Source organism: Triticum urartu, chromosome 3 (genome assembly GCF_003073215.2).
Source record: "Triticum urartu cultivar G1812 chromosome 3, Tu2.1, whole genome shotgun sequence".
NCBI lineage: Eukaryota > Viridiplantae > Streptophyta > Magnoliopsida > Poales > Poaceae > Triticum > Triticum urartu.
Window position 1 is genome coordinate 238,162,529 of NC_053024.1, and position 21,727 is coordinate 238,184,255.

At 48.0% G+C, this 21,727-nt stretch overlaps 2 protein-coding genes across 2 annotated transcripts; one reads left to right on the plus strand and one right to left on the minus strand.

The window, feature by feature from the left end:
• Positions 1–18,271: 18,271 nt before the first annotated feature.
• On the minus strand, positions 18,272–20,521 carry LOC125543733 (protein NRT1/ PTR FAMILY 5.2-like). Its single transcript, XM_048707193.1, has 3 exons — positions 20,384–20,521; positions 20,046–20,263; positions 18,272–19,968 (listed from the first exon to the last, which is right to left on the minus strand). The coding sequence occupies exons 2-3, from the start codon at positions 20,241–20,243 to the stop codon at positions 18,508–18,510; spliced, it is 1,659 nt and encodes a 552-aa protein (XP_048563150.1). The 5' UTR covers positions 20,244–20,263; positions 20,384–20,521; the 3' UTR covers positions 18,272–18,507.
• Positions 20,522–20,891: 370 nt separating this feature from the next.
• On the plus strand, positions 20,892–21,335 carry LOC125543734. Its single transcript, XM_048707194.1, has one exon. The coding sequence runs from the start codon at positions 20,892–20,894 to the stop codon at positions 21,333–21,335; it is 444 nt and encodes a 147-aa protein (XP_048563151.1).
• The last annotated feature ends 392 nt before the right edge of the window (positions 21,336–21,727 follow it).

Sequence of the window (21,727 nt, forward strand, 5' to 3'; positions counted from 1 at the left end):
GGCATCTTCACCAAGCAACTTCAAGGCATCTTCGCCTACGGACATACGGCATCTTCGCCCACAAGCACTTCAATAGAAGCTCCCCAAGCTCAAGTCCGTGACTTCCACGAGCTACTACGACCTCGACATAGACCGTGAGATTCCTTTCTATGGGACTCTAGAACCCGAGGAGTATCTCGAGTGGTAGCGTTTTATGGACGACTACCTCAAGCTACATCAAGTTCCTCCCGAAGATCAAGTGAAGTGCGCCACAAGGAACTTCCACGACTACGCGTCCACATGGTGGCTTCACACACCCTCGGAGACCTACACATGAGTTGTCCCAAGACGAAGAGAGCTTTGCGGCATGAGTTTGTGCCCCCAACCTACATGGAACAACTTCAACGCCAATTGGAGAACACCATCCAAGGATCCAAGTCCATCGACGAGTACTTCAAGGAGATGAAGAAAGCCTTGCGACGAGCCGGCGTGGACGACCCCATTTCGATGAAGTTCCACTTCATGATGGGATTACACAACGACATCTCCAAGACAATCTTCCTCGAGAACTACAAGTCCCTCGACGACAACTACATTGGTGCTCTCAAGGCGGAAGAAGAACTCATGAAGGCCAAGGCTTCTCCACCCCAAGCTCACTTCGCGACGACCAAGCTCCATGAGAACGGGCATGAGGCTAGTACCACCACGATGTCCAAGCCCGACGAGCTCCAAGAAGATGCTCCCAAGTTCGACTTCACCGCCCTCCCTCTTTGTGGCATTGATGATGTTGAGTCCTCCATGACTCTTTTTCAATATGGTGCGGCGATGAGTACGACTACGGAGACCCTCAAGGAACAAGCTTTGGAGGCATGCGACATGGTGACGAGCAAGGAGGATGCTTCCATCTTAGGAGGCGAGAGTGATGATGTGCCATCTTCGGCCTTCATCCACGGCGACAATAATGAGATGGTTGAGCATGGGATTTTCCCTTCGACCACGGCGACGTATGATGACTTGAGTGACTTGTGCCACCATATTGAGAGTGAGAGTGACTTCACCACTAGCCCCATATATGTGTTGCCATAATTCACATGTGAGGAGAGCCACAACCCCCACCACTTGAGTGAGATGAGTGACTCCACCATATATGAGTTTGAGTGCACCTATTTTGAGGGAGTGAGTGAACCACCACATAGAGAGAGTGAGATAGTTGATAGATCATGTGAGGCCACTTTCAACACTAACGACTTGACCTCTACCTCTATTGTGTGTCCTCATTTGTGCTAGGTCCCTTATATGATGACGCGCCGATTCTCGACGACTTCGTCCTACCTTTGGACAAGATGATGGCCATGGTGGAATATGATGCACCCCCCACATGGTTCCATCAAGATGAAGATGACCACCATTTGGTCTTTCCCACCTGACCTACACCACTTGAGTGGAATGAACAAGGTAACATAGGTGAAGGTGATGCTCTAGTCCCACTAGTGGACATTCTTGACATTGATTGCTTGCATGATGTTGATCAACCTATTTCCATGCTTCATGCTAGTGTGACTTCCCCATGCGATGATTTACCCATTTATGATGACTATGATGATTGCCATGTGGAGTCTGTTAGTTGTGATGCCATGTTACATAGAATTTATTGTGCTAATTCTCTCGGTCACATCATGTTTGCCAATCCGCTTGACTTGTCATATGCTATGCATGAGATCAATCATATGTCATATTTGCAATCTCTTCATAGTGACTATGCATATGCTATTAAAATAAACCCAATTTGCACATATGGCATAGATGACAAGCCTATGGTTATTGGCATTTGTTTCTCTTGTGATGATATTGACATGCTACTTTTGCATCATTTATCTCATATGCCATGCCATAACCACCTAGCTTCGGATATGCATTGTTTTGGATGTTGTCCATTTTCTCCATATGATGTTTCCGATATTGCTCATGAGGAGACCCCCATAGTTTCCTAATGCATTTTAGGAGATTTTGATTCATCCCATTCATTGCATGATCCCAATACTTGTGTGCACAATATGCTCCCCATGAATAAAAATGCTATTGTTGTGCCTTATACTTGTATGCTCAATTTGCATCCCCATAGTGTTATACACAATAACTATTCTTTCATGATGGATGACATGTTCTTATACCATGCATCAAATTTCTTTGATCAATGTTACCTTGTACTAACTCTCACGTGCACATACACATCATGATGGATGATGTGTACATTTCCACACACACAATCTCTTTCGTTTGTGTCTCTTTTGTGTAGGTACCCATGAATTCTTATCAACCTCGCAATCGCATGAGTTGACAAAATGAGATCTAGAGAGCAATGATGACTTGGGATCCCATGGATTTTCTTTCCCACCGCTCTATTCGCGCAAAGACTTCACGCATTTCTTCTACATGACCCTCACTTGGCTATGGGTTATTGTTCATTACATATTCTATGCCCACCTTGCCATGTTCACTTTGCATGATATGCTCATTCCTATACCTTTGCCATGCATTTGTGACCCATGCTTTGCATTGCACATGATGATTGATTCTACTACTTGTATGTGTATTTGCAAGCTTGGTGGAGATATTGCTTGCCATTGCCATGTTTGCTTTGTACCCCATGCCTATGATGATACTTTCATCTTGCTTTGTGTTCGTGCTTGCGATATGTCATGTGCATTGTCTATGCCTATTATTTGCTCACATGACTTGATTGCCATGATTTCCTCTAGTATGTTGCATCTTCGCACTACTAGCTTGCACGACTTCATTACTATGATTGCTTGGCTTATTGCATCATCGATGATTCATACTTGCTCATTTCATGCGATTGATGACAACCATCTACATGCATTGCACGACATGATTGTTATTGCTTCTTGTCATCTCTCTCCATATGTTGCCTCTCTCATGCTAGATGATTTGCCATGTATTGAGTGCAATTATGCCTTTAGTCTTGATAATGAGTTTGCCCCCATAGCATTCTCACATATATTTGGAGATTTTGATATATTTCTTGTGAATCATGCTTGCCTTCCTTCTTTGAACCATATACCTCGTGCCATGAATATTGCCATTGTTGCATCATATTATTCATGCACTTGTGCTTCTAATGGTTATGTGCAAAACAAGAGAACCATCATGATGGATGATGTGTTTATCTACCATGTGCATACATTCTTTGCCTTGTTTTGTGCATGTGTAGGAAACTTGGACCTCGTGTCACGTGAGTTGACCATTCGAGCTCTTGAGAGCGAACCACCTCCTACCACGACGATTCTACATCGCACTTGCTTGTACTTCGGCATTGTGAAGGATGCACGAGGACACGCTTTCAAGGTGACATCTTTGTTGAGCATGGATATTGCGGATCATACTACTTGTGTTGCTTGCACCATGAGACTTATTGTTCATCTTGGACCACTTGATTGCACACATATTAGAGATCTTGCTTCGACTTGTCATTTTCACCGTTCCATGCATCATGATATATATGCCTTGTGTGTTGCATCCAATTCTTGGATTACTTGCTCCTCTCATATGTTTGGTTGCAACAATGCCATCACTTCACATATGCCATGTCCCATTGATTGCTACATGCTTGCCTTGATTGCCTCACACATGATGAACAATTTCTCTTTCCATCGTATTGAGTGCCACACGATATTCAATACACCCCATGCACATTATGCTTGGATTGTCTTGCACTTGAACCATGTGTTTAGACACTTCATTCTATTTGGTGTTGATATGTTTACTTGTGCTCGATTGATATGATTACATGCCATGTCACAATCCTTTGTCACACCATATGCTTTGCATGATGACGACACTTGTTTGGTGACTCACCTCTCGAATGCTTGGTTTTGCACTAACGCTAACCACATTTGTTTTTCCAAGTGTTTGTTGTCCTTACTCCTTTTGAAGGAATCACAAGACGGTGCGACATTGGAGAGTGCCTATTTCAAGCTTCAAGATGACACGTACTTGGTGAACGTCCACTTCTACACAGCGAAGCCATCTCTTTCCCATGGTGATTTGGTTTCCGATCCGAGGACGGATCTTTCCCAAGGGAGGGGAGATGATGCGGAGCATCCTATGGACATCACCATGTCAAGAGTCTGTTTGGCGAGTGACACGTGCGACATATACTTTACATACCCAAAGGTGAATCATCTCCTTTACACGTGCTCGCCTGACCCCTTCGAGGATGGTATACTACTTGACACTCCACTCGTGTGCATGCATAAGTATTGCCGGAACACTACGGACGACGAGGAGGAGTGCAAGCGCCAAGGAACAACTACACCATCCGCGAGGGAGGCCTGGAAGCGACAATGGAAGAAGACGGAGCTACTGAAGCTACAGCGGCTGGACATCCGGGCTAGAGGCCGGACATCCGGCGCCTGGGAAGACGCGCAGGGGCTGCCCCAACAGACGGCCAACGGCATCAGCGGCCGGACATCCGGCCTCGGCCCCAGAAATCCAGACACCGCCGAACCCGAGAGCAACAAGACCAACTCCGCCAGCCCGGACATCCGGCCCCTCCAGTCCGGACATCCGGCCCTCCGCGAATGCCCGGACATCCGGCCCGACGCCCGGACGTCCGGCCTCCCCTGCCTGTGTGCAGTGTATCTGGGCCGAGGCCCATGTACCCCTTCGCCCCTTAGACTATATATACTCCCCCTCTACCTACGTTTTAGGGTTAGCATTGTGATAGCTCATTTGAGAGATAGAGCTACACTCATCCATATCGGATCTACTCCACGAGAGAGACCGCGGCCTCTACGGAGAAGATCCCTTTGGATTCAAGCCCCCTTTCTAAGGGAAGATCCCCCCGTGGATTCAAGACCTCCTCACGGAGAAGACCAGTTACCTCTTGTATATTTCGTTGTTGACTTCGGATATTGTATCTCCCTCACGGAGAAGACCATGTGTGATCATTCTTGTTGGTTTGAGTGTTCTCTTGTGTTCCCCTCGTTTCCCTCCTCGTGTTCTTCGTGTTCATCGCGGGATTCGCTCCTTTAGTGAAAGATCAGGCCACTAGGGTTTTACCCTATATCATGTCCCCTCCTCGGGACTCCCCCCAGGTGCAACCAGGGACCAACATCTTCCTTTTGGTCCATAAAAAATCTCCGTAAAGTTCGTGGCATTTGGACTCCGTTTGATATTGATTTTCTGCGATGTAAAAACATGAAAAAAACCAGCAACTGGCACTTGGAACTATGTCAATAGGTTAGTACCAAAAAATGACTATAAAATGATTATAAAACATCCAAGATTGATAATAAAACAGCATGGAACAATCAAAAATTATAGATACGTTGGAGACGTATCAGATTACTGTAAGGGCATATTTCTCCCTAAGTGATTTTGGTGATTGATGACAATGCATTTGCAGACTAAGCGTGTGCATTGAGCATTTCTGATATCTCATGTCTAGGCACAAGACGATTAGGTGCCCCTCGGAACCTATCGAAGACGGCATTTCTCTATGTTTCTTTTCGGTGGATTTGAGTCGTAGGAAAGCAATACTATTAAGAGGGGGTCTGCTTTGGAAAGGTTAGGGTGGAATCAACATGTACACATCTGTTCCTTTGCACCACCTTTCCTTGCTTCATTGGAGCACCGGTTGTTCCCCTTGTCGTTGCAAAGATGAAGGCTTTCTAGTGTTGCTGATCCATGGCGTGCGGTAGTACTGCTCAAGGGAGCAGTAGTACCGCAGCTGCCCACGGTAGTACCGCCCATGGCAGCGGTGTACCGCAAGAGGGGTAGTACCGCTCCTAGCACGCGGTAGTACCGTGGCCTCTGGCCCAGATTAGTGGCGTGAGCGGAAGTAGGGGCGGAAGTAATTTTTACTTCCGCGCCCTACGCGGTAGTACCGCTCCTGTGAGCTGTAGTACCATGTCGGATTTTTGCATTGACCAAAACTCAGCGGAAGTAGTCACGAATGTAATTTTATTAGTCCGTGCCTTCCCAGCCCTGGATGAGCCCTGCCTTGCGGTATTACCGCAAGGGTGAACGGTAGTACCACTCCAGCGGTTCTACCGCTCATTGCCTTGTGCAACAGGGCCTCACCTGGCTCCTGCCGCACGAGCGGTAGTACCGCAAGCCTGTGCGGTAGTACCGCGTGTATGTGCGGTAGTACCGCATGTCGCGGGCTGAGTAGGTGGGTAACGGTTGGATTTTTCCTCTCACTATATACGGGGGTGTTCTTCCCTAAGTTGACTACCTCTTCCTTTCCCAAGCTCCATTGTTGCTCAAAGCTCCATTTTCGCCCGATCTCTCTCCGTAGCCAATCAAACTTGTTGATTTTCTAGGGATTGGTTGAGAAGGCCCCGATCTACACTTTCACCAAGAGAAATTTGATTCCCCCTACTAATCCCTTGTGGATCTTGTTACTCTTGGGTGTTTGAGCACCCTAGACGGCTGAGGTCACCGCGGAGCCATATTCCATTGTGGTGAAGCTTCGTGGTGTCGTTGGAAGCCTCCAATTAAGTTGTGGAGATTGCCCCAACCTTGTTTGTAAAGGTTCGGTCACCGCCTCCAAGGGCACCAATAGTGTCGTCACGGCATCTTGCATTGTGTGAGGGTGTGAGGAGAATACGGTGGCCCTAGTGGCTTCTTGAGGAGCATTGTGCCTCCACACCGCTCCAACGGAGATGTACTTCCTCTCAAAGGGAAGGAACTTCGGTAACACACCCTTGTCTCCACCGGCTCCACTCTTGGTTATCTCTTACCTTTACTTGTGCAAGTTTATATTGTGTTGTATCCCTTGCTTGCTTGTGTGCTTGTTGTTGTTGCATCATATAGGTTGCTCACTTAGTTGCATATCTAAACAACCTACTTTGATGCAAAGTTTAAATTCGTAAAGAAAGGCTAAAAATTGTTAGTTGCCTATTCACCCCCCTCTAGTCAACTATATCGATCCTTTCAATTATCGTACCACTCTGGTGCGGACCGTACTCTGGTTGACCTACGAGGTTCAGTAGTAACTTGATATGAATTTCATGATCATCATCATTAACTTCCTCACTAATTGGTGTAGGCATCACTGGAACTGATTTCTGTGATGAATCATTTTCCAATTCGAGAGAAGGTACAACTACCTCATCAAGTTCTACTTTCCTCCCACTCACTTCTTTCGAGAGAAACTCCTTCTCCAGAAAGGATCCATTCTTAGCAACGAATATATTGCCTTCGGATCTGTGATAGAAGGTGTACCCAACAGTTTTGTTTGGGTATCCTATGAAGACGCATTTCTCTGATTTGGGTTCGAGCTTATCAGGTTGAAGCTTTTTCACATAAGCACCGCCCCAAACTTTAAGAAACGACAGCTTAGGTTTCTTGCCAAACCACAGTTCATATGGTGTCATCTCAACGGATTTACATGGTGCCCTATTTAACATGAATGTAGCCGTCTCTAAAGAATAACCCCAAAACGATAGTGGTAAATCGGTAAAAGACATCATAGATCGCACCATATCTAATCAAGTACGGTCACACCATTACGTTGTGGTGTTCCAGGTGGCGTGAGTTGCGAAACTATTCCACATTGTTTCAAATGAAGACCAAACTCGTAACTCAAATATTCGCCTCCGCAATCAGATCGTAGAAACTTTATTTTCTTGTTACGATGATTTTCCACTTTGCTCTGAAATTCTTTGAACTTTTCAAATGTTTTAGACTTATGTTTCAATAAGTAGATATACCCATATATGCTCAAATCATCTGTGAAGGTCAGGAAATAATGATACCCTCCGTGAGCCTCAACACTCATCGGACCGCATACATCAGTATATATAATTTCCAATAAGTCAGTGGCTCGCTCCATAGTTCCAGAGAACAGAGTCTTAGTCATCTTGCCCATGAGGCATGGTTCGCAAGCATCAAGTGATTCCAAAAGCCCATCAGCATGGAGTTTCTTCATGTGCTTTACACCAATATGACCTAAATGGCAATGCCATAAATAAGTTACACTATCATTATTAACTTTGCATCTTTTGGCTTCAATATCAAGAATATGTGTATCACTACGATCGAGATTCAACAAAAATAGACCACTCATCAAGGGTGCATGACCATAAAAGATATTACTCATATAAATAGAACAACCATTATTCTTTGATTTAAATGAACAACCGTCTCGCATCAAACAAGATCCAGATATAATGGTCATGCTCAACGCTAGCATCAAATAACAATTATTCAGGTCTAAAACTAATCCCGAAGGTAGATGTAGAGGTAGTGTGCCAACGGCGATCACATTGACCTTGGAACCATTTCCGACGCGCATCGTCACCTCGTCCTTAGCCAATCTTTGTTTAATCCGTAGCCCCTGTTTCGAGTTGCAAATATGAGCAACAGAACCAGTATCAAATACCCAGGCACTACTACGAGCATTAGTAAGATACACATCAATAACATGTATATCAAATATACCTTTCACTTTGCCACCCTTCTTATCTGCCAAATACTTGGGGCAGTTCCGCTTCCAGTGACCAGTCCCTTTGCAGTAGAAGCACTCAGTTTCAGGCTTAGGTCCAGAATTGGGCTTCTTCCCGGGAGAAGCAACTTGCTTGCTATTCTTCTTGAAGTTTCCCTTCTTCCCTTTGCCCTTTTTCTTGAAACTAGTGGTCTTGTTAACCATCAACACTTGATGCTCCTTCTTGATTTCTACCTCCGCAACCTTTAGCATTGCGAAGAGCTCAGGAATTGTCTTTCACATCCCTTGCATATTATAGTTCATCACGAAGCCTTTATAGCTTGGTGGCAGTGATCGAAGAACTCTGTCAATGACACTATCATTAGGAAGATTAACTCCCAGCTGAGTCAAGTGGTACCCAGACATTCTGAGTATGTGTTCACTGACAGAATTGTTCTCCTCCATCTTGCAGCTAAAGAACTTGTTGGAGACTTCATATCTCTCAACTCAGGCATTTGCTTGAAATATCAACTTCAACTCTTGGAACATCTCATATGCTCCATGACATTCAAAACGTCTTTAAAGTCCCGATTCTAAGTTGTAAAGCATGGCACACTGAACTATCGAGCAGTCATCAGCTTTAGTCTGCCAGACGTTCATAACGTCTGGAGTTGCTCCTGCAGCGGGTCTTGCACCTAGTGGTGCTTCCAGGACGTAATTCTTCTGTGCAGCAATGAGGATAATCCTCAAGTTATGGACCCAGTCCGTGTAGTTGCTACCATCATCTTTCAACTTAGCTTTCTCTAGGAATGCATTAAAATTCAAGGGAACGGTAGCACGGGCCATTGATCTACAACAAGATAGATATGCAAAAACTATCAGGACTAAGTTCATGATAAATTTAAGTTCAATTAATCATATTACTTAAGAACTCCCACTTAGATAGACATCCCTCTAGTCATCTAAATGATCACGTGATCCATATCAACTAAACCATGTCCGATCATCATGTGAGATGGAGTAGTTTTCAATGGTGAACATCTCTATGTTGATCATATCTACTATATGATTCATGGTCGACCTTTCGGTCTTAGTGTTCCGAGGCCATATCTGCATATGCTAGGCTCGTCAAGTTTAACCCGAGTATTCTGCACGTGCAAAACTGTCTTACACCTGTTGTATGTGAACGTAGAGCTTATCACACCCGATCACCACGTGGTGTCTCGGCACGACGAACTATAGCAACGGTGCATACTCAGGGAGAACACATATACCTTGAAATTTAGTGAGGGATCATCCTATAATGCTACCGACGTACTAAGCAACATAAGATGCATAAAAGATAAACATCACATGCAATCAAAATATGTGACATGATATGGCCATCATCATCTTGTGCCTTTGATCTCCATCTCCAAAGCAACGTCATGATCTCCATCGTCACTGGCTTGACACCTTGATATCCATTGTAGAGTCGTTGCCATCTCGCCAACTATTGCTTCTACGACTATCACTACCGCTTAGTGATAAAGTAAAGCAATTACATGGTGATTGCATTTCGTACAATAAAGCGAAAACCATAAGGCTCCTGCGAGTTGCCGATAACTTTTGCAAAACATGATCATCTCATACAACAATTTATATCTCATCACGTCTTGACCATATCACATCACAATATGCCCTGCAAAAACAAGTTAGACGTCCTATACTTTGTTGTTGCAAGTTTTACGTGGCTGCTACGGGCTTCTAGCAAGAACCGTTCTTACCTGCGCATCAAAACCACAACGATTTTTCATCAAGTGTGTTGTTTTAACCTTCAACAAGGACCGACTATAGTCAAATTTGATTCAACTAAAGTTGGAGAAACAGACACCCGCCAGCCACCTGTGTGGAAAAGCACATCGGTAGAACCGGTCTCATGAACGTGGTCATGTAATGTTGGTCCGGGCCGCTTCATCCAACAATACCGCCGAATCAAAATAAGACGTTGGTGGTAAGTAGTATGACTATTATCGCCCACAACTCTTTGTGTTCTACTCGTGCATATCATCGACGCATAGACCTGGCTCGGATGCCACTGTTGGGGAACATAGCATGCAATTTAAAAAAAATCCTACGATCACGCAAGGTCTATCTAGGATATGCATAGCAATGAGAGGGGGAGAGTGTGTCCACGTACACTCGTAGACCAAAAGCGGAAGCGTTAGGTTAATGCGGTTGATGTAGTCGAACGTCTTCATGATCTAGTACCGAACGTACGGCACCTCCGAGTTCAGCACACGTTCAGCTCGATGACGTCCCTCAAACTCTTGATCCAGCAGAGGGTCGGGGGGGAATTTTAGTCAGCACGACGGCGTGGTGACGGTGATGGTTATGTGATCCGCGCAGGGCTTCGCCTAAGCACTATGACGCTATGACCGGAAGAGTAAACTGTGGAGGGGGCACCGCACACGGCTAAGAGAACAATTGATCTACTATGGGGTGCCCCCTGCCCCCGTATATAAAGGAGGGGAGGAGGAGGCAGCCGGCCAGAAGGGGCGCACCATGGGAGGGAGTCCTACTAGGACTCCACTCCTAGTAGGATTCGCTCCCCCCCTTTCCTTTCTCACCGGAGGGGAAAAGGAAGGAGGAGGAGAGGGAGAGGGAAAGGGTGGAGCCGCCCCCTCCCTAGACCAATTCAGAATGCCGTGGGGGGCACCCCTTGCGACCCTCCTCTCTCTCCACTAAGGCCCATCTAGGCCCAATACTTCCCCCGGGGGGTTCCGATAACCCCCCCCCCCCCCCCCCGGTACTCCGGTAAAATACCCGAACCACTTGGAACCATTCTGATGTCCGAATACTACCTTCCAATATACGAATCTTTACCTCTCGACCATTTCGAGACTCCTCGTCATGTCCGTGATCTCATCCAGTACTCTGAAAAAACTTCGGTCACCAAAACACATAAGTCATAATACAAATCGTCATCGAACATTAAGCGTGCGGACCGTATGGGTTCGAGAACTATGTAGACATGACCGAGACGCATCTCCGGTCAATAACCAATAGCGGAACCTGGATGCTCATATTGGTATGTACATATTCTACGAAGATATTTATCGGTCAAACCGCAATAACAACATATGTTATTCCCTTTGTCATCGGTATGTTACTTGCCCGAGATTCGATCGTCGGTATCATCATACCTAGTTCAATCTCGTTATCGGCAAGTCTCTTTACTCATTCCGTTGTGCATCATCTCGTAACTAACTCATTAGTCACATTGCTTGCAAGGCTTATAGTGATGTGCATTACCAAGAGGGCCCAGAGATACCTCTCCGATACTCGGAGTGACAAATCCTAATGATCTATGCCAACCCAACAAACACCTTCGGAGACACCTATAGAGCATCTTTATAATCACCCAGTTACGTTGTGACATTTGATAGCACACAAGGTGTTCCTCCGGTATTTGGGAGTTGCATAATCTCATAGTCAAAGGAATATGTGTAAGTCATGAAGAAAGCAATAGCAATAAAACTTAACGATCATTACGCTAAGCTAACGGATGGGCATTGTCCATCTCATCATTCTCTAATGATGTGATCACGTTCATCAAATGACAACACATGTCTATGGTCAGGAAACTTAACCATCTTTGATTAACGAGCTAGTCAAGTAGAGGCATACTAGGGACACTTTGTTTTGTCTATGCATTCACACATGTACTAAGTTTCCGGTTAATACAATTCTAGCATGAATAATAAACATTTACCATGATATAAGGAAATATCAATAACAACTTTATTATTGCCTCTAGGGCATATTTCCTTCAATTTTTGTCTGCAAAAGAAGGGATTTTACCCAGTTAAAATTAAGCAACTCAATCTCATATTGTAGACCTCAATTGAATGACTGGGCTCCAAAATTAGGGAACTAAGTGAAGTTACGAGAGATAATCATTTCAGAACAAACTTTTTCAAGACGAATTCAGAGAAATTAAGAACAAAGACTAAGTAATAAACAGTTCCCTAACAATCACAAGGTCATCCCTTGTGGAATCAGTAGATACATCCAGAACACATGAAAAATGTAAACTAACACACCTTTCTGGCACCAGCTGTTTCCGTGGATCACCTTTTGTAACGCCCCGAGACCGTTGCGCCAGGTGTCTTCCAGTTATTCGATGTTGTTGCCTTGTCATTTGCTTGCGTGTCATGCATTTTATATCATGTCATCATGTGCATCGCATTTGCATATGTGCTTGTCTCATGCATTCGAGCATTTTTCCCGTTGTCCGTTTTGCATTCCGGCACTCCTATGTCCTCCGGCGCCCTCTTTTGCCTCTTTTTGTGTGAGGGTGTTAAATGTTCTCGGTTTGGACCGAAACTTGCCAAGCGGCCTTGGTTCACTACCGGTAGACCGCCTGTCAAGTTTCGTGCCATTTGGACTTTGTTTGATACTCCAACGGTTAACCGGGGTACCGTAAAGGCCTCGTGTGTGTTGCAGCCCAACACCCTTCCAAAGTGGCCCAAAACCCATCCAAACCCCCTCCATCCTCTCGGTCGTTCAATCACGATCGCGTGGCCAAAAACTGCACCTCATTTGGACTCTCCTAGCTCCCTCTACCTATAAATATGTGTCTCCCTCTGAAATTCTCGCGTAGACAAACCCTAGATCCAACTCCCTCCGCGCCGCCGGACATGTCCGTCCGCGCCGGACGCGTCCACCGCCCTCAGCCACGTCGCCCTGGCCAATGGCACGCTGCCACGTCGCTCCGCCGCCGCCACGTGCGCGCCCACCGCCCCGCGCCTCCCACCGGCCCGCGAGGCCCATGCCTGGCCCGCGGGGCCCGTTCCCTCGCCGTCGCCTGAGGCGCCCCGCGCCGCCGCCGCCGTCCTTCGTCGCCGCGCTGCCCGCCGCCCTCGGCCGCCGCGCCGGAGCGCGTCCCCGCTGGCGCGCCTCCCTGCCGACCTCGCCGGCGTGCCCTGCTCCGCCCTCCGCGCCGTCCGCCGCTGCCGTTCAACCACCACCGCGCCGCCCCGGCCAGATCCGGCCGCGGGAAGGCCGGATCCGGCACCCCCCTCGACGGCCCCTCCTCTTTGGCCATCTTCTTCCCTGGCTCCGGTGAGATCCGCCGCCACCTCGCCCATTGACTTTTCCCCGAGGTGCTAATTTCCACCAAGTCCCGAGGATCTCAGTAATTTTATAGCCCTGTTCATCGCATCATAACTTTGCATCCGTAACTCCGTTTTGGGCATGTAATATATCAAATTGTTCGTCTGGATGTGCTCTTCATTTCATTCCATTGCACCATGCCTGTTTGAGTCCATCTTGATGCCCTAAATGTTGTAGCAAGAGTGCTATAAAATGTTAGGTGTTGATTCTTATCAGTTTATGAGCATTTGTCATTTTTGCCATGTTTATTGTGTGCCTCATATGAGTATGAGCTCTACATGTGTTTTGTTATATGCCATGCCATCTTTACAGGGGTGTATGCCATGTATTTTTGTGATCAATATGGTGACTAGCACAAGCATGCAAAGTAGCTCTCGTGATGTTGCTGATTTCAGGGACTTAGAATTCTTCTAAGTCATTTCCCTGATGTTATTTTTATGCCATGTATTCTTGTTGCTATAGAGTGATCCATGCCTCTTTTGAGCATGTTCACTAAGGATGATTTTGAGATATTGTTATGTTCTATCCATCCATGTCTTTGTTTGCAATTATGGAGTACTCTAGCATGACTCAATCTTACTCTACTTTTGCTATAAAATGTTCCTAGCAGATTGTTTACGTGTTAAGAAATTTTGGCGAGGTTGTTGTAGTTGATCCTTGCATGCTATGAGATTGCTCTTGCCATGGTTAGCTACTTTAACATGTCTTCTTGTTGGGTGTATTCTTATTTTGTCATGCAATGCCTTGTGTTGAGTGCATCGAGCTCGCAAACATGCCTACGTAACTCTGTTTTTGCCATGTCCAGTTTTCTGCTAAGTCTGAATCTGTTAACGAAACTTGCTATGTTTACATGGGTGCCATCATATCTTCTGATCCTTTTTGGCTTATGGTCAGTAAGGGACTTTTGTTATATGCTTTGAGTAGATTCATGCCATGCCTTTGTTTGCTATGTTCTGTTCCTATAGCATGTTGTTATCTTGATCTAAACATTGCTTCCTGATGTTAATCCTGACATGTTATCTTCACTAAGTCTGTGAACCTGATATCTTTTGCACTTTTGTCATGCTTGTTTGAACCTGCTATTGTATGATTTAGCCGTAGCTCAGTGTTCATATTTTGTCAAGCTTCTTGAATGGATCACTGCCATGTGCTTTGTTGCTATGTTGGAGTGCAGTAGCTTAGTTTCTTGTTGCATTCTTGATGGCATCATGTTATTAATCGCAATTTAGTGCCATTATTGTTTTGCTTGCCATTTGCAAACCGTGCATCCATTTCTGGTGATCTTTATATCGATTTCGACAGAAATCAACTCATCTTTCTAGCGGCACTCTTGGTTTTCCAAGTTGATGCCTTGTTTAATATTTTTCTCCCGGAGCTCGCATATGCATTGCATATCACATCCCGCATATCATGCCATGTTTTGCACCATGTTGCTTGCGCATTGCACCGTGGTTGATTGTTGTTTCCTTTGCTTGTGTTCTTGTCTTGGGTAGAGCCGGGAGACGAGTTCGTTGTTTGAGGTACCCATTGAGTACGTTTACGAGGATCAAGTTTTCGTCTTCTCGGAGAACTTTGCAGGCAAGATGACCATACCCTCGAAATCACTTCTATCTTTGCTTGCTAGTTGCTCGCTCTATTGCTATGTCTATGCTGGGATACCTACCACTTGCTATATCATGCCTCCCATATTGCCATGTCAAGCCTCTAACCCACCTTGTCCTAGCAAACCGTTGTTTAGCTATGTTACCGCTTTGCTCAGCCCCTCTTATAGCGTTGCTAGTTGCAGGTGAAGATTGGAGTTTGTTCCATGTTGGAACATGTTTATTGTTGGGATATCACAATATCTCTTATTTAAATTAATGCATCTATATACTTGGTAAAGGGTGGAAGGCTCGGCCTTATGCCTGGTGTTTTGTTCCACTCTTGCCGCCCTAGTTTCCGCCATACCGGTGTTATGTTTCTTGATTTTGCGTTCCTTAAGCGGTTGGGTTATAATGAGAACTCCTTGACAGTTTGCCTTAAATAAAACTCCTCCAGTAAGGCCCAACCTTGGTTTTATCATTTGCACTAACAACCTATCACCTTCCCTTGGGTTCTGCAGACTCAAGGGTCATCTTTTTTTTAACCCCCCCCCCCCCCGGGGGCCAGTGCTTCTCTAAGTGTTGGTCCGAACTGAGTAGACTGCGGGGCCACCTCGGGGAAACTTGAGGGTTGGTTTTACTCGTAAGATGTCTCATCCGGTGTTGCCTTGAGAACGAGATATGTGCAGCTCCTATCAGGATGTCGGCGCATCGGGCGGCTTTGCTGATCTTGTTTTACCATTGTCGAAATGTCTTGTAACCGGGATTCCGAGTCTGATCGGGTCTTCCTGGGAGAAGGAATATCCTTCGTTGACCGTGAGAGCTTGTGATGGGCTAAGTTGGGACACCCCTACAGGGTTTTGAACTTTCGAAAGCCATGCCCGCGGTTATGGGCAGATGGGAATTTGTTAATGCCCGGTTGTAGAGAACTTGAAACTTATCTTAATTAAAATGCATCAACCGCGTGTGTAGCCGTGATGGTCTCTTCTCGGCGGGGTCCGGGAAGTGAACACGATGTTGGAGTTATGCTTGAACGTAAGTAGTCTAGGATCACTTCTTGATCATAGATTCTCGACCGTGCTTTGCTTCTCTTCTCGCTCTTATTTGTGTAAGTTAGCCACCGTATGTGCTAGTGCTTGCTGCAGCTCCACCTCACTACATTTTCCTTCCCATAAGCTTAAATAGTCTTGATCGCGAGAGTGTGAGATTGCTGAGTCCCCGTGACTCACAGATTACTTCCAAAACCAGTTGCAGGTGCCGATGATACTGTGCAGGTGACGCAACCGAGCTCAAGGAGGAGCTCGATGAAGATCTTGTTCATTGTGTTGTTTCGTTTCAGTTGATCAGTAGTGGAGTCCAGTCGGGGCGATCGGGGATCTAGCATTAGGGGTGGTCTTCTTTTATTTTGGTTCCGTAGTCGGACCTTGCTGGATGATGTAATGTTATATTCATATATTGTGTGAAGTGGCGATTGTAAGCCAACCCTATACCTCTTTCTTATTCAGTACATGGGATGTGTAAAGATTACCCCTCTTGTGACATGCCTACAATGCGATTATGCCTCTAAATCGTGCTTCGACACGTGGGAGATATAGCCGCATCGTGGGTGTAACACCTTTGGACTGCGATTTAGCGAGTACTTCTACAGCAGATCGGTGGCTTGCAAACCACATTAGAATCGTTGAATTAACGTGTTACGCAGTGTAAGAAGATCCCAAACCTTATAAAAACCAAATGTAGTGCAAGCATAGGAACAACCCCAGTAATTAAAATATGCTTTTTTGGACTGATGTAGTTCACAAGCAGCGCACGAAGCTTTACTGTCTACTTAAACACATATGGGGTTGGTCAGTCAGTCGCAGCCATATCACATCCACCGCAAAACACTCAACAATGTCTACCTAGCCCAATCAACAGATCAACCACAAAATCTTCTGTGAAGGGAAAGCTAGTAGAGAAAGGATATGAACCGTGACAAGGGTGGAAGCAACATCATCAGAAACAGCGGTTGCCAGCATAGCGGTCGGGTCGGGAGTTGATGCAACGACGACCATGAGACGATATCCCAACGCCAGTAACCAGCAGGAGAGATTCGACCGAACCAAGCTGAGTGGCGGGCATGCGAGAAACAGTAGTAGGCAGAACTTGGATGGGTGGCAGTGGAGCTCGCACCGCCGGCGATGGACATCGAGCATGAACGGCGCGGCGCAGCTCTAGCACCGACGGCACATCAGAGGTTGTGTGCGGACGGGTTGGCGATCTGTAGCACGTACAGGAGGTGGCGGAGCTTGTATGGGCGGCGGAGTGCGGATGGCTGGTCGAACGGGCGTGGTGGCGGGGCTAGCAGAACAAGTTCTTTTGCTCGCTATGTCCGTGGGTGCACTTCAGACGGAACGAGAGAACTGGGAAGAAGGTGGGACATGAGAAATCGATGGGGAATGAAACAAAAATCAACAGAGGGAGGCGGACTGGCGGACAAAACCTAAGAGAAATGAGGTAGGGCGAACAAAGGAACGCTGCGGACGAAGGTTGGGTAACCGCCCCATGATTTTAGCTAAGGATATGTACAATAATGCTATCTTAGAAGTGCCACGTAGGATAAATACTGATGTGGAAAAAAAAGAATTCATAAAAAAAAGGTTTTGTCTTCTCTTATTTAAGAGATGATCTCAGGCATGTATAATGATTGATAAAATAGTCTTATCTTAAGTCTTGCATGTAGTTTAGAGATGACAAAACAACATATCTACAATGAGTTATCTCTTAGCATTATCTCCAATAATTAGCTATTTTCAAAAACGTGGTGAGACATATTATGCTAAGAGATCATCTCTTGTCTTCTCTTAGATAAGAGAAGACGAACCTTTTCTTATGTTTTCTCTCTTACCCACTCATCATTTATCCTATGTTGCATTCCTAAGATAGAACCATTGTACATGCCCTATATGTCTCACTATATTTTTAGGAATAGCTAATTACTAGAGATACTACTAAGATATAACCCATTGTAGACATATTTTGCTGGCATATCTAAATTACATGCAAGGCTTAAAATAAGACTGTTTTATCAATCATTGTACATGCCCTAACTACCTTCCGATTGTACCAGTATGTAAAACTTTTTGTAAGATCCATTCGCACGAATAACATTGCTCTTTTGTGTTTTGCGCAATTGCATGTTTTATTTGTCGTAATTGTGTGCAATTGCATATTTTATCTATTGTAATTGCGTGCAATTGCACATTTATTTTGGTGCAACTGATTTTTTATGTGAAATCTGAAATTGAACATTTTAAATGTTATTTTGGGTTTTGGGTATGTGCTAATTCCCAGGAGATACTACTCTGTAGCTGGTACGGTTGGCTCCTTCACCATTCCTGGCCTCCCCTGCTTCTCCCTGCCACCGTCAGCGATGTCCGCGTTATACACGTACATCCGGCACACGGCGAAGAAGACGAGGAGGTTGGCGCAGTTGAGCACGGCGAAGAAGGCGTAGTAGAGGTCCAGCCGCGAGGCGTTGAGGTTGTTCTGGATCCAGCCTCCATGTCCTCCTCCGCGCCGCCGCGTGACGCGCGACACCGTCGACAGCAGGAAGCTGCTGAGGAAGTTGCCGACGCCGAGGCTGATCATGGCGTAGGACGTGCCGAGGCTCTTCATCCCCTCGGGCGCCTGGTCGTAGAAGAACTCGATCTTGGCCACCTCCAGGAAGGCGTCGGCGACGCCCATGAACAGGAACTGCGGGAGCAGCACGAAGATGGAGAGCGGGACCATCGTGCCCCTGCTGTCGAGCACGCCGTTCTCGCGCGCCACGGCCAGGCGGCGCCGCTCGGTCGCCGACGCGACCATCATGATCGCGATGTGGAGGACGAGCCCGACGCCCATCCGCTGGAGCAGCGAGATGCCCCGCGGGTTCTTTGTCAGGCGCCGCGTGCAGGGCACGAAGAGGCGGTCGTAGAGCACGACGGAGACGAGCATGGAGACGGTCACGAACCCCTGCAGGCTCGCCGGCGGGATGTCGAAGCCGCCGACGCGCCGCTCCAGCGTCGTGCCCTGCTTCACGAACAGCGTGTTGATCTGGGCCAGCATCGCGCTCGGCACGAACGTGATGAACAGCACGGGAAGCATCTTGAGCATCTGCTTCGTCTCCTCCACCTGCGTCACCGTGCTCAGCGACCACCGCGACGTGCTCCCGGTCCCGGTCCTCACCGCCGCTTTGCTCAGCACACTGAAATTCGGCGTGTGGGGCAGCGGGGACGTCTTTTTCCTGTCGTAGTGCTCGGGGTCGAGCTCGTGCAGGTCGCGCGGGTCCGCGGGCGCCGGGACGCGGCACTTGCGGACGGCGGCGACGATGACCCCGGCCATCTTGGCGAGGGAGCTCTCGGGTGAGGTCGGCTTGTGGCGGTACAGGGGCGTTCCGGCGGTGAACACGGCGATGGAGACGGCGAGGCCGATGGTGGGGAGCGCGTAGCCGACGGTCCAGCCGATCTTGTCCTGGATGTAGACGAGGACGGTGTTGGCGAAGAGCGTGCCCAGGAAGATGCTGAACATCCACCAGTTGAAGAAGGAGAGCTTCTGCCGGCGCTCCCGCGGCTCGTGCTTGTCGAACTGGTCGGCGCCGATGGTGGAGATGTTGGGCTTGGTGCCGCCTGTGCCGACGGCGAGGGTGTACAGGGCCAGAAAGAACACGCCCAGCTGCAGGCTCGACGCCTTGCGCTCGCAGCTCGGGTCCGCCGTGCCGGTGCCGCACGCCGGCGGCTTCAGCGACGGCAGCGACACGGCCATGGTCAGCAGGCACATTCCCTGCGCAAAGTTTTTCATTTTCAGCGAGAGCTTTTGCCTGCGATCGGGCCGAGGTATGAAGGAAGGGAAGGACTTACGAGAAGGTAGATGGCGGAGGCGGCCATGAAGGTGCGGTAGCGTCCGAGGTGGGCGTCGGCGATGTAGGCGCCGAGGACGGGCGTGATGAGGCTGGTGCCGGCCCAGTTGGTGACGTTGTTGGCGGAGCGCACCGTGCCCTGGTGCAGCTCCCTCGTCAGGTACAGCACCAGGTTGGACGCGATACCATAGTGCGCCATCCGCTCGAACACCTCGTACACTGCAGGTCACTTGGTCAGCCATGGCTTCTTCGGCGTTGCAGACCAGGGATATCGGGCTTCTTCTTCCTTACGACCTTACGTGCAACGAAATGAAGGTTAGGCACGCGGAGCTTCCTTACCAAGAACGAAGGAGCAGGCTTTCCAGCCTCCTCAGTTGGATCGGATGACCGGGTTGCCGCAGAGGTCCGTCGTGCCGTCCTGCGTGTACTCGCCGCCGCCGGTCTCCAGCTGCGGCGTCCCCGCCATTGGCACTTGTTAGGAGCCCTCCTAACCGGCCAGCCCATCCGTGGACAGCATATGGGCTGGGCTGGGCTGTGCACACGTTGAATCGTTGCCAGCTATAAGTAAGTGGAGAGGAGGCAACGAGGAGGGTATCGAGTGGATCACGAACGGCGGCGGCGGCTTCCTTTCCTTCTTCTTTCTCTCGCTCTCCATTCCTGTACTCTAACCAGAGCTTGTAATTCGCACTTGTATCTCGAATTCCCCTGTGCATGTAATAGATCGAGAGAGTATCTACCAGTACCCTAACATCTGGTATCAGAGCCAGGCCACCACCCTTTCACTCCTCAATTTTCCCCAATTTTTTTCGTCCACACCCGATTCCTCCGTTCCACCGGGGACGACGCCATGCCCGCCGTCAAACCATCAGAGTGGGATGCCATGCCTGCCAAGGAGCAGTTGTTGTGGTATCTGGAGAGGTTATGTGCTCAGGCAGACGAGATGAGCTCAGTGTTGGGTATTGCACGAGTGGGTGACCCTCCCGTGGTCACCTCGCTTGTCGATCCGGCGGCCTCAACCACGACGGACGCCTCACCTACACCCGTCCCCGACGTCTCCGGCTCCACCACCAAGCCCCAGGAAGTGCTCGAGGTCATCCACGACGCGCCCCCTGCTTGCATCGTGATGGCGCACATCACCTGTTCGACGGATGGCCTGAACCAAGTTGTCGCCACCAATAGCGTCGACAAGGTCACCATCGTCTACCACGAGTCCGTCGTCGACCTCAGCGACAAGTTCGGCGCCCTCACCATTCCTGTGATGGCCAGCATCAACCCGCTGCTCCACGTCTAGGTTCCGTCATGGAAGTCCGTCGCCGACAGCACCCGCGGCGTCGTTGTTGCAGGACCGGACGAGTACACACTCGTGGCGGCCACTCCAGACGTCGCCCTCGAGCTTGCCGTCCTCTCAAGCGTCTCCTTGCCCACCAACAAGCTCCATGAGGTCCTTGTTGTCTCCCGCAGAGTGTCCCCTGTCTACATCGGCATGACGCCTTTCTCTTGTTCGACGAAATGCTCCAACCAAGTTGGTGCCACTTCGTTCCCATCTCCAGTCACGACGGCGTCGCTACTCCCAGCAGCCACACATGAGCTCGTCGCCGACCTCGTTTGTCCTGCTACCAAGACTGTCAATTCGATGTAGCCGTTCTAGAAGCATGACTTGGACATCTCGCCGCACCCAAGCCA

Bases quoted from the DNA above. Each gene is read 5' to 3' on its own strand.
- LOC125543733 (XM_048707193.1), bottom strand. From the start codon at position 20,243: ATGGCGCACTATGGTATCGCGTCCAACCTGGTGCTGTACCTGACGAGG. The intron at 19,969-20,045 runs GTAAGTCCTTCC...AACTTTGCGCAG, and splicing joins CCTCCGCCATCTACCTTCTC to GGAATGTGCCTGCTGACCAT.
- LOC125543734 (XM_048707194.1), top strand. From the start codon at position 20,892: ATGCCCGCCGTCAAACCATCAGAGTGGGATGCCATGCCTGCCAAGGAG.